General features: G+C 49.9%; 1 protein-coding gene and 1 pseudogene across 7 annotated transcripts in view; one reads left to right on the forward strand and one right to left on the reverse strand.

The window, feature by feature from the left end:
- The window catches only part of EHMT1 (euchromatic histone lysine methyltransferase 1), a 103,638-nt gene that overhangs the window by 56,022 nt on the left and 34,162 nt on the right, over window positions 1-13,454 (forward strand). For all 7 annotated transcript variants that reach the window (XM_032165801.2, XM_032165810.2, XM_032165809.2 and 4 more), the window contains 2 exons: window positions 5,189-5,311; window positions 13,196-13,297. In XM_032165801.2, the coding sequence (XP_032021692.1) occupies window positions 5,189-5,311; window positions 13,196-13,297 (225 nt within the window). The remainder of the gene's footprint in view (window positions 1-5,188; window positions 5,312-13,195; window positions 13,298-13,454) is intronic.
- Window positions 1,489-3,679, reverse strand: LOC116474259 (forkhead box protein H1-like; annotated as a pseudogene).

A 13,454-nucleotide genomic window follows, 5' to 3' on the forward strand; every position in this document is an offset into this window, starting at 1 on the left:
CCAGCTAATTTTTTTGTATTTTTAGTAGAGACGGGGTTTCACCGTGGTCTTGATCTGCTGACCTCGTGATCCGCCCGCCTTGGCCTCCCAAAGTACTGGGATTACAAGCGTGAGCCACCGCGCCCAGCCTGGCTTTCTTTTTTAAACATTAAAATTAAAAAATATATATATATATGGTTGCATCATGCACACAGAAAAGTCCTTTAAATTTCAACATCTGGTTAACAAATCATTCTACTCTGGCCCTGACAATCCCACCCCCGTGAGACGCAGCGTTGCTGGCTCCCTGGACACCTGGTGGACCCCTGGGTGCCCTCCCCGGGAACAGCAGCCGTTTTGGTCTCACCGTCCTGCAAGTGCCTCGCGTAGCAGGGTTCCATTTGTTTGCTTTTAACCTTTATGCTAACTGAGTTGTCCAGCGTAAGTTCCTTTGTGTCTGCTTCTGTCAGTCAGGAAAACAAGGGAGTGTAGAAATGGGACATGGCCGTGGGGCTGAGTGGCCCAGCCCTGCCAGGGCTCCCTCCTGACTGCCCATGCTCTGTGCTTGTCTGAAACGTCGTTGTTGAGGAGGCTGAGTGAGGGGAGTACAGAGCTCTTCGTTCTGTTTTACAGCCTCTTGTGAGTTTAGTGCCATGAAATAACACGATGTATGGGGAGGAAATCGTTGTGTCCCTTGGTGCTGCTGTCCATGCAGTGCGTGGGGTCTGACCAGCCTGGAACTTCAGGTTAAATCCCTAGCCTGGTGTTTAGTTTGGTAACCTGCCCTGCAGAACTTACTGTTGCTGGTCGTAGAGGGATTTCTATTTTTTTCTTCCCCTTAGAATCTAAGCGGTTTTCCTGAGATTCTCCAGGAAGAGAGAGAGATTGCCTTTGTCTCTAGTTTGCCCTGAATCCAAGGGTGCTGTTTCTCAGGGTTTCAGCATCTGCAGGGGTGTCTCACATCTCACACACACTCTTTGGGCAGGCTCTGGCCACGCCAGGGAGGGCCTGTGGTGTCATCTTCCCCGGGCTCCCGTCTTGGTCTCATGTGGAGTCATCTCCCCCGGGCTCCGGTCTTGGTTGTGTGGAGTCATCTCCCCTGTGCACAGACAGAGAAATCCATCGTGCAAAAAGCGCTTCCCTGGCAGCTGACCTGGAGTCCACCCCAGCCTTTTGCCAGTGCTGGGGACATCAGTGTTCTGGCTCCCAGGCTGGGGAGGGGCTCTGAGGGTCGGTCACGGAGCCTCCCGGGTGTCCGAGCTGCCTCAAGCACCCCGGGGTCTTTTCTGACTTGATCTGTGTTTTCATACCTGTGGAGTCGGGAGCTGTGCCTCCATCTGCTGCAGCTCTGGGGTGCTGCTGTCCTCTCTCACCTGCTGCCCTTCGGTGTCCAGGTCCCTTGTGTCGCAAGATTTCATGCCATGTCTGCAGTTTCTGGAGAGCACCGAGCGAGGTGCCACACGCTCCCATCCGAACTCACCACAGACACTCATGTTTTCATCGATCTGCTCTTCTGTCATCTCTCATTAAAAAAAATGTTGTAAACTCCTTTACTGTTATCTCCCCCACGCCCCTACCAAGACCATGTAGGGTCCAGTCTCGATTCTCTAACCGCTTTTCCTGAAAAGGTGCTACCTCCTTCCCAGGCTGCATCTGCCATTCGGTGACGGCTGGTGACAGATGGATGGGTGGTGGGCTGAGAAGAGGGGACTAGGAAGGGCTATTCCAGGCTCAGCCCTGCCTCCCGCAGCCTTGCCTCTGGGTGTAGGGGAAACAGAGGCATGACTGACCAGGGCCGGGGTGGTGCCAGCTGGGCCACGGCCACACGTGGGGTAGTCAGCAAACACCGTGGACTCCCAGCAAGGCTGCTGCCTGGTGTTTGGAGGCTGCTGTGGTCACAGACAACCGCCTCACCTCGGCTCCCTGGCAACAAGCTGGGGGTGGGAGCGGGAGGGAGGAGGGGCGCCTATCTTAGGAGCCTCACAGGCTGCACCGGGAGAGCAGCCAGCCTGGGCCAGGGGCCGCCAGGTCCCGAGGGTGCCACCCAAACGTCGTGGATGCTTTTGTTGGGTGGCACACCCTGGAAGAGGGCATCTGGATCCCAGCCCTGGGGGCCCTCAGGTTTCAGGGGCCACCCCCCAGTAGGCAGAGCTGGTTGACGGTGGACACTGGGGATAGGAGGTGGGTGGGGTGCCAAGGGCATTACCACATTGGGAGTGTAGATAGGCAAGTAGGAGGTGGGCAGCTGCCCCCAGAGGGAGGCCCTGTGTCCCCCACTGGACAGCCCCCCAGGAACTGAGGTGCCCTGCAGTTAAGTGGAGAGGCCGGGCCCTAGGCTCTGGGAAGAGGGTTGAGGGCCTGATGGCTCCCGCCGGCAAAGTCTCCCCCTCCACTCGTGGGGCCAGGAAGGGGGCAGAGGGGCCACAGAGGCCTCTCAGAGGAGGGCAGGGGTGGGGTGGTCACTGCCTTCTCCCCACTGCACCCTGTACCTGCCTGCAGAAGCTGGGCTGCTCTGTGGCACCAGCCCTGGCCAGGATGCTCCTCCCTGGAGTCCCCTAGCAGGGACTGCATGCTGAAGCCGTTGCTGGGCAGTGGCAGATGACTGAGCGGCTGGTAGGACCGGCCATGCAGCACTCAGGGGGCCCAGGACGTTGGCGAAGGCTCCACCTGCACCCCCTTCTGCCAGCGCCTCAGCCAGGGTGAGGCTCACGCAGGTGTAGGGAGGTTGCAGGTTTAGGGATCTTGTAGGTGAAAGGAGGTGGCAGGTGTAGGGGGTCTTGCAGGTGTAGGGAGATTGCAGGTGTAGGGAGATTGCAGGTGTAGGGAGATTGCAGGTGTAGGGAGATTGCAGGTGTAGGGAGATTGCAGGTGTAGGGGGTCTTGCAGGCTTAGGGGGTCTTGCAGGCTTAGGGGGCCTTGCAGGTGTAGGGGATTGCCGCGCTGCAGGTGTGTCTCGTCCCCTCGGGGACTGGGGACTGGGAGAGCGACTGTGCCGCCCGGGGCTGCAGGCGGGAGTCAGGCGGGAGTCGCTGTGGGCCCAATGCCTGGGAGGCGGACCGCGATGGGTAGCCGTCGGCGGGGAGTGCGCGCGAGCCTGGGAAGGGCGCCCTCAGTCAGAGCCTCGCGGAGGGTGAGCGGCCAGCGGCTTCGGCCTTGGAGTCCCAGGCGGTGTGGGACTTGGTCACTGCCAGCCGCTCCGCTTGCGGTGAGGATTTGGGGAGCGCGTGGGAGGCGGGTCCTGCTCCACGCCTGCGTGGGGTCCAGGATGGAGCTGGATCGGGGGCGGGACCTGTTTCTTGGCGCCGGCAGGTCTGTTTGGAAATGCAGTTGGCCGTCGCGCGGGTCTCGCTTTGACTCTTCCTTTGGCTCCACTGCTTCCCTCCACTCTTAGAGCTTTCTTGGACTTTGTCTCAGTGCCCTGTGTTTTCATGGGCGGGGTCATTTCCTTCTGCTTACCCGGGTCCTGGGTGCGGTGTGGGTCTGTGAGGGCTCCGCGCTGGGGAGCTGGCGGGCTCCCGTTTCCTATGGGCCGCCGAGAGCTGCCCAAGCCCTCCTTCCTGGGGAAGGACCCCCATCCTCCCCTGTGCTCCTCCCAAAGCCATCAGCCCCTCCTGCCCTTGCAGACTCGGGTCTGTCTGCGCTTCCCCCCGCGCTGCCGGCCTGGTGCTGGCGCAGGGGCTTTCGGTGCCAGCCTCTCCATTGTGGGCGCACCCTCTTCTCCTTTCACCAGGATTTGTGGGGTCTGGGCGAGCAGCCTCTGTGTGCTGAGGGTGCAGGCAGAACCACAGCTCCTCTGCACAGCACGGGCCTCGCTCTTTACCTTGTTTTGTGTTTTTTTAAGCTTACTATTTGTTAAAAATTAGCTGTTGTAGACTTCCGACGCTACTTTACTTTCAGGTTTGGCAGCCGGACCTTGGCTTTGAGCTTTGGTGTTTGAGGTCAGCCTTGGGTCACTGCCCCCGCTGTGCGCCTCCAGGCCTCAGCCTTTTGACCTCTGACCCTTGCTCTGTGGACCCTGCGTTCTCTTTGGGGAAGCCCAGCTCCTTCTGGTCAAAGTCCCGAGCCTCTCACTGCCCCTCTGTTTTGTGGTACTTTTTTTTTTTTTTTTTTGAAACAGAGTTCACTCTTGTTGCCCAGGCTGGAGTGCAGTGGTGCAATCTGGGCTCACTGCAACCGCTGCCTCCCAGGTTCAAGCAACTCTCCTGCCTCAGCCTCCTGCGTAGCTGGGATTATAGGCACCCGCCACCACGCCCGGCTAATTCTTGTATTTTTAGTAGAGATGGGGTTTCACCGTGTTGGCCAGGCTGGTCTCAAAAGCCTGACCTCAGGTGATCCACCTGCCTTGGCCTCCCAAAGTGCTGGATGAGAGGCATGAGCCGCTGCACCCGGCCTCTCCACCCCTCTTAGCCATTATGAGTTAGCCTCATTTTCCATATAGACCATTCTAGGGCTGTTTAAACATTCCTTATTTAATTGTGTTACTTTTGGTTTTTAATTACTAATAGTAAAAACAATACTATTTTCAACGTTTTTTCATAATGTTTATTTTATAAATGAAATACTAGGTCTTTGTCATCTAAGAAGTTTTTCCTCGTGGAGAAAAGGTTTCAACAGCCAAACAGCTGATTTGCTTTTAGCACACAACCAATTTTAAAGTTGAGGGCTTCTTAAGTTTCAGACCAAGAAAAATTTACCTGCCAGTTAATTGGTCTTTCAAGTTTCTCCGTTTATTCGGAAAAATGGAAACTGTTCTGGAATGCATGCTACTGGAAATCAGGATTTTCCATTTATTTTGGCGAGTACTAAATCAGCGAGAGGATGCTGTGTGGCCTGGCTGGGTGAACCGGCACCTCCCTCCTGCCTCCTCTCTTCTGAGGGGCCCTTCCCTCCCCTTCTTTGTCTGCTTTAGAAGGTTGTCACCGTCCTCCTCATTTCTAAAGGTGTTGTCACACTCCTGAGCTATAAACATTTTCTATCAAATTACCTTAGAAGTGGAATGAAATCTAGCAGAAATATTCTGCTTAGACTAAAGGTTTGATAGTAATAGAATAATTATGTCTTTGAATACATGTTTAGAAAACTCAGACGTTGTTGGTCACTGAAACAATGCAGCTCTGTTTTTTTGAGTGTGGAAGCTTGTAAGTCACTTCTCCCCAGGCGGTGGCTACCGTCACAGCCCTCCCATACACCTGAACTGTTGTTTCACTAGGCGGGCGCTAATATTGACACCTGTTCAGAAGACCAGAGGACCCCGTTGATGGAAGCAGCCGAAAACAACCATCTGGAAGCAGTGAAGTACCTCATCAAGGCCGGGGCCCTGGTGGATCCCAAGGTATGTTCCCCTGTCAGAATCACCATCCTAGTGTGTGTGTAGACGTTTCTCAGAAAGCTGAGCAAGGGACATCCTTACTGACATCTCCAGGACTTGGGGCCTTCACACACTGACCCAGTTGTCCAGAAATAGTTCCTTCATCTCACTTTGGTTACCTGGTTTATTATTAAAAACCACTAGTGAGCGCTCACTCTCTACAGAGCCTCACAACAGACAGGTGAGCTAATGATGGGTTTGCCATGCGGAAGGTGTTTGCCTTACAGTACATCGTCTCACTCTGTCTTCAGTCCAGAGCAATTGGGCAAGAAAAAGAAATCAAAGGCATTCACATTGGAAAGGAAGAAGTAAAATTGCCTCTGTTCACAGATGACATGTTTTTATATGTAGAAAACCCTAAAGAATATACAAAAATAGTGTTAGCTAACAAAACCAATTCAGCAAAACAGGATAAAAAATTAACACAGAAAAATCAGTTGCATTTCTATATACTTCGAATGAAGTATTCAAAAAAGAAATTAAGAAAACAATTTCATTTACAGTAGCATCAAAAAGAATAAAATACTTAGGAGTAAGTTTAACCAAGAAGACAAAAGACTTGTATTTGTTAGTTGAAAACTAACAAGCATTGCTGAAACAAATTAAAGAAGACCTGAATAAATAGAGACATCCCGTGTTCACAGATGAGAAGACTGAATGTGGTTAAAATGGCAGGTGCCACCCAACAGCCTATAGAGTCCATGGAGTCCTTACTAAAATCCTAACAGCTTTTTTGTTTTTTGAGACAGTCTTGCTCTGTCACCCAGGTTGGAGTGCAGTGGCACAATCTCGGCTCACTGCAACCTCCACCTCCCAGGTTCAAGCAATTCTCCTGCCTCAGCCTCCCTAGTAGCTGAGATTACAGGCATGCACCACCATGCCTGGCTAATTTTTGGTATTTTTAGTAGAGACGGGGTTTCACCATGTTGGCCAGGCTGGTCTCAAACTCCTGACCTCAGGTGATCCACCCACCTCAGCCTCCCATGGTGCTGGGATTATGAGCATGAGCCACCACGCCCGGTGCTAACAGCTTTTTTTTTTACAGATACAGAAAACCTCTAAAGTTTATACGGAGTCTCAAGAGACCCAGAGAAGCCAAACAATTTTGTAAAAGAACAGAGTTGGAGAACTCACACTTGCTGATTTCAAAACTTACTATATACGGCCACAGTAATGAAAACAGTGTGGGACTGGCATAAAGACAGAAATAGAGACCAATGGAATAAAATAAAAAGCCCAGAAATAAACGATTGCATATATGGTCACTGATTTTTGGCAAAGGTTACAAAGACCATTCAATGGGGAAAAGACTGTCTTTTCAACAGATGGTTCTGAGACAGCTGGATGTCCACATCCAGAAGCGTGAGGTTGGATCCTCACCTAACACTGTATTCAAAAAGTAATGGAAAATGCAGCTGGGCGTGGTGGCAAACACCTGTAATCCCAGCACGTTGGGAGGCCGAGGCAGGTGGATCACCTGAGGTCAGGAATTCAAGACCAGTCTGTCCAACATGGTGAAACCCAGTCTCTACTAAAAATATAAAAATTAGCTGGGCGTGGTGATGGGTGCCTGTAATCCCAGCTACCTGGGAGGCTGAGGCAGGAGAATCGATTGAACCCGGGAGACGGAAGTTGCAGTGAGCTGAGATCACGCCACTGCACTCCAGCCTGGGTGACAAGAGCAAAACTCTGTTTCAAAAAAAAAAGAAAAACGGAAAATGTATATGGATGAAAGGCCCATACTTAAGAGCTAAAACCAGAACACTCTTTGAAGAAGACATTGGGGGGAAACCTTTATGACACTGGATTTGACAACGATTTCTTGGATATGATACAAAAGCATAATCAAAGAAATAGACAAACTTGATTAAAACTAAAAACGTTTGGCCCTGGGAAATGATGTGCAGCTGGAAAGACAGCCACCCCCTTGCCCGTCACGCAATGCACGTTTGTAGGGAACCTGGCACTAAACCATCTGTAGATGACCTGCTTCTGGGTTGGGGTTTCATGCATGGCAGAGCAGCTCCCTCACTATGATCTGTTGAAAGTCAGCCCCCAACCCAAGGGTTTGTAAAGATAATAAAAGGTTTTAAAATGGGGAAAAATAAATAAACTTTTGTACATCAAAGATTACGACCAACAGCGTGAAAAGACCACCTACAGAATGAGGAAGTGTATCTGCAAATTCTCCGATAAGAGGTTTTTATGCAGAATATATAAAGAGGTTGTATCTTTCAACAGCAACAGAAAATTAAACAACCCAATTCAGAAATGGGCAAAGAAAGGGCTTGAATAGCCATCTCTCTAAGGAAGGCCCACAAGGGCCAATTCCCACATGAAAAGGTGTCCAGCATCACCAGCCACCAGGAAAGCCAAATCAGAGCCACGGTGAGATGCGCCTCAGAGGATGTGGCAATATTGGAACTCTCACGCATTGCTAGTGGGGATGTAAACGCTGCAGCCGTTGTGGAAACCAGTCTGGTGGTTCCTCAGATCGCTAAGCATAGGATTACCCTGTGATCTATAGCAACTCCACTCCTAAGTGTATGCCACAGGCATGCAAACCAGAAACACAAACAGATCTTCATACAACAGTGTTTGCTGCAGCATTGTTCACAGTAGCTGAAGGACAGAAACAACCCAGGTGTCTCAGCAGATGCCTGCGTCAGCACATTCAGTCCATCCATACGATGGGATGTTACTCAGCCATAAAAAGTAATGAAATTCTGACCTATGAACAGCATGGATGGACCTTGAGGACATTCTGCTGAGGGAAAGAAGCCAGACACAAGGACAAATCCTGCACGATGTGACCGATAGAAGCCATTGAGAGTAGTGAGATTCATAGAGACAGAAAGTAGACTGGAGATTCCCTGGGGCCGGGGGATGGTATTTTGCCTCATGATTGTAGAGCTTTGTTTTAGGGTAATGAGAAGGTTTTGGAAATAGTGGTGATTGTGAATGTGTGTAATGCCACAAAACTGTACAAAATGTTTTAAATGGCAAGTTTTGTTATATATTACCATAACAGCATTTAAATTCTTAGTCTTTCATATTAATACACATTTTTCCAACAACAAAGTGATCACACTCCTCATAGTAATTCAACTCCTGCCTCATGTCACATTAAACTTTCACTATTTTCTCATTAAATATTATTCTGTGAAACACCTAAATGGCTGTATCAATTTATGATATAATTTTATCATTTTTAGTCAAATTTGAATATTTAATATTTATCTTAATTTTTATTATAAACAGTGCTTCAGTAAATATTTTTATAGTTAAATATTTGCACATTAGGCTACTTTAGGACAGATTTCTGGCTGTAGAATTGCTAGATCAAAATAGGCAAACAGTTGGCCAGGTTCAGTGGCTTGCTTCTGTAATGCTAGTGCTTTGAGAGGCTGAGGCAGAAGGATGGCTTGAGGTGAGGAGTTTGAGATCAGCCTGGACAACATAGTGAGACCCCGTCTCTGTAAGAAATGAAAAATTAGCTGGGCGTGGTGGCACGTGCCTGTAGTCATAGCCCCTTCGAGGCTGAGGCAGGAGCATTGCTTGAGCACAGGAGTTTGAGGCTACAGTGAGCTGGATTAGCACCACTGCACTTTAGCCCAGGCGACAGAGTGAGACCCCATCTCTAAGAAAAAAAAAGAAAAAAAGCTAGAGAAAAACAGCACATTACATCTAGACAGACAACGTTATGAAATATTACTGGCTTCTCATCTGAAACCATGGAGGCAGTTTTTATTGTGCTGAAAGAAGCAAAGCCAAAAAAATGTGAACCCAGAATCCTACATCCAGTAAAAGTATCCTTCAGTGAATGATGGTGAAATCAAACATGTTTGGGTAAAAAAACAAAGGGCAGATAAGCTTGCTTGGAATCCTGAAGCTTCCAGGAGGAAAACTTAGCGCTTTGGGAACGAATGAGGAGCATCAGATGGCGGATATGAAGACATTTTTCTATTTAAATTTCCTAAAATGTGAGAGGTCATTTAAACTCAAATAATGTCATAAGGTGGAGTTTAGACACGTTTGGAAGCACAGTAAGTCTTCACTTAACCCTGTTGGCAGGTCCTTAGAGCATGCGACTTCTTCAAGCGTTGAAGCCAGTTTACCACAGACTGATTGACCTAAACAAGAGTGAAGTTCTTTTGCCATATTCCTGGTCACAAAAACATCGGCAAGCTTCCAAATCAAGACCAAAGTATTTTTAATATTAAACACTGAAATACATGTGAGCTGTACAGACATTTAAGAAAGATTAATACAAACGATAAATATTTACCCAGTTATTCCAGGTCAGGGTTGCGAGTGAACAGAGCCTATCCTGGCACCTCAGGTCACCTGGCGGGAAGCAGTCTGGGCCAGGACACCGTCCTGTTGCAGGGTGCACGTGCGCACACACACACACACACACACTCTCTCTCACATACACATACACACACAACAGACACACCCACACACAGACACACTCACATACACACACACACACACACACACATACACACATTCACTCAGACCAGGACAGCGTAGACATGCCAGTTCATCTAACACACGAGTCTTTGGGGTATGAGTGAAATTGAGGTACCCGGAGAAAACCCACACAGACACGGGAGGACCTGCAGACTCCACAGACAGTGGCCCCGGCTGGGAGTGGTTTTTGTTTGTTTTTAACCTCATCAATGTTATAACAAAACAACACTGAATGAAACGATACTATTGAAGACCTGCTGTGAAATATAGGATAATAACTACCCAAAGGAGGGCAATGTGAGAGTGGAATCACACTGTGGTAAAGGTATTTTATTGTGGGAGGTGGTACAACATGAATCTGAGAAGACCAATAAAGACGAATATTGTAATCCCTGGAGAAAGCACCAAGAAAATAAAACAAAGACAGCTTTTCTGGAAAAAAAAAAAAAACTAGTAGAGGAAATAAAATGTAATACTGAAAAATTGTGCAACTAGAATGCAGGAATAAAACCAGATGGGACAAATAGAAAACAAATAGAGCGACAGACTCCAGCCTCACCCTGTCAGTAATTACGCTGCAGACTCGCTCTCATCCTACAAGGCAGAGGTTTGTCTGGCAGCATCAACAGCGAGAACCAGCCATGTCTTCCTGCAGCAGTCCTGCCTCCACCACGAAGACGCCAGCCAGGCTGGAGAAGCACGCTTGCACGTGGCGAGCAGGTGAGTCCGAGGGGAGGCAAATGACAAATCCTGGAAGACCACAGAGGCTGCCTTTGTGATTCCAGCACAGGGAAGCGTCTTTTAAGACACAAAAAAGCACAAAAATGATTGACAAAGTTAAGTGCATTAAAATTTAAGAATTTCTCTTCAAAAAGATGTCACAAAGGACACAAACAGGCAGTCTAAAAACTGGGGGAAGATTTTGCAACGCATTGGCCAAAGATTAATATCCAAAAATATAAAGAACTACAAATGAGGCCAAGTGCGGTGGCTCACGCCTGTAATCCCAGCAGTTTGGGAGGCTGAGGCGGGTGGATCATGAGGTCAGGAGTTTGAGACCATCCTGGCTAACAGTGAAACCCCGTCTCTACTAAAAATACAAAAAATTAGCTGGGCGTGGTGGCGGGCACCTGTAGTCCCAGCTACTCAGGAAGCTGAGGCAGGAGAATGACGTGAACCTGGGAGGCGGCGCTGGCAGTGAGCCAAGATTGCACCACTGCACTCCAGCCTGGACGACAGAGTGAGACTCCGTCTCAAAAAAAAAAAAGAAATTAAACCACACAGAAAAATAGGCAAAGAACATAAACGTGCACTTCCCAGACGAGGAAATACATGCGTATGACCAACAAGCAGGTAAAAACACAGGACTGAGGGACCGTCTTACAGTTACTGAATTCCATACAGCGTAACAGGTGGAAAAGACTGGCAGGGGCGGGACATGGAGCAACAGGCAGGGTCCTTACTGGTGGGGCACGGGGACTGCAGGCTGCCCAGCAAGCAGGGCCTCACACCAGTAGGGTCTGTGATGTGTCTGCAGATGGTATACACTGTGATCTAGAGAATTTAAAAGGGTGTAAAAACATCATTTATGGATATATACAGTAAAGGTATCGAGATCCATGGGAATGATAGTAATGAATTCAGGATAGTGATTACTTCTCGGGAGGAGGCAGGAAAAGAAAGCAGACAGGTGCTGTGTGGGGTGTCCCTTGGGTGGGGGTGGGCTCCAGTGTCTTGAGCTTCTGTTTGTGTGCCTGCAGACCTCACGGCTAGCCGCTGTCACTGAACCCGACAGAAGCCTTTCCTTACCTGCAGCCCCACTCTTTGCCACCTTCACGTCTATTCCCACGGGGTTCCCTTGGCTGACTCTCAATCCCCTCACCCCCCACTCTGCCGCTCCCAGCCCTGCCCTCTTCCTGCCTGGTGTCTTGCTCTTGTGACAGCTGGCCTCCTTCACTAAGCTTCCTTTGCTGGCGTCTGTCTCTTACCTGCTTGGTTCAGAAGTGCTTGCCCAAGGTCTCTGCCAGGTGCACCTGCTTCTGTCCTGAATGCTGTGACAGTCTGCCAGCAGTTAGGGGATTGTCAGCTGCACTATTCCAGCGATTAAAGACACTTGAAAATTAAGGCAGACCTTTAACAACCATGCATCATTTTGTATTCATAATAAAATTACAATTCTGAACACTAGCCGTGTGGGAATCAGGTGTGCTGGCTTTCCTTGAGGAAGGTGAGCACACTGATTTAGCACCAGCTGGGGGAGCAGTATGTGCAGTGATGCCTGTGAAACTCTACGACTGCTGCATTGACTCCACTGAGATAAGGGGAGAAAGGTAATGAAGGAACATGGTTAAACGGAGACAGGAACAGGGGAGAAAGCAAAGCAAACACCTGAAGGGAGAAAGTGGTGGAGTGCGTCCGCGGGCCTACGCGAGGAGCACGGGCAGGAAGAACCCTGTGTAAGGCGCGTGGATGGCACAGCGGTGTGGGTGGCACCGGCTCCCCTGCCTCTTCTGGAGCTTCCTGGGTCTGACCTCCAACCTTGCATGTCTTTGTTTTCCTTTGAGATGGTTTGATCGGTGTGATCTATTTGGTCTCCTCAGGGAAACAGAGCTGAAAGGAAATGAGAAGGTGTTCCCAAGCTGGGCGTGGTGGCTCACGCCTGTAATCCCAGCACTGTAATCCCAGTTATGTTGCCTACGACTCCCAGACCAAAGTGGGAGGATTGCCTGGGGCCAGGAGTTCAAAAATAGCCTAGGCAGTATAGCAAGACCCTGTCTCTAGGAAAGAAAAAAATACATTAGCCAGGCATGGTGGTGCACACCTGTCGTCCCAGCTACGTGGGAGGCTGAGGCAGGAGGGTCACTTGAGCATGGGAATCAGAGGCTGTGGTGAGCTGTGATCGCACCACTGCACTCCAGCCTGGGCGATACAGCAAGACCCCGTCTCAAAAAGGAGAGAAAGAAAAAAAAAAAAACGATGCGTCCAGCAGCAAAGGAAGCAAGAGGAAGGCAGAGCCTGTGGCATTTCCGAGGCCGTGGGGTGGGCCTGGCGCTCTTTGTGTTCCCACTTTTGCCATCTATTATTTTAAGTTCTGTGGTACATGGAGAACTGTTACTGAATCATTCACAACGTCTTCACGGTGCCAGGCGACCAACCACTCATGGGGCCACAGGGGGCTGCACACAGGGCTTGGACCTCGGCTGTTCTCTTAGGAAACGACCCCACGGCCTCAGCCTGGGTTTCCTTGTCATTTGAGTAGGACAGTACCCCACCCGCATGGTGGACACTGGGTTCTCCTGGATCCCGCACTCAGGGCTGGCACACCAGGATCACAGGTATGGATTCTTTGACTAAGTGGCATTTCTGTTGCAGGATGCAGAGGGCTCTACGTGTTTGCATCTGGCTGCCAAGAAAGGCCACTACGAAGTGGTCCAGTACCTGCTTTCAAATGGACAGATGGACGTCAACTGTCAGGTACAGCCACCCCCTCCCCTTAGCAGCACACCATGCGGACTGGCTATGGAAAGTCACTGTTCTGCAGCTCCTGGTCCCACCCCCATTCTCCATGGTGTCCCCTCCCACGCACAGAGCCAGCTCGGGCCCTCCACGGCGTCCCCTCCCACGCACAGGG

Source organism: Hylobates moloch, unplaced genomic scaffold (assembly GCF_009828535.3).
Source record: "Hylobates moloch isolate HMO894 unplaced genomic scaffold, HMol_V3 SCAFFOLD_10, whole genome shotgun sequence".
NCBI classification, from domain to species: domain Eukaryota; kingdom Metazoa; phylum Chordata; class Mammalia; order Primates; family Hylobatidae; genus Hylobates; species Hylobates moloch.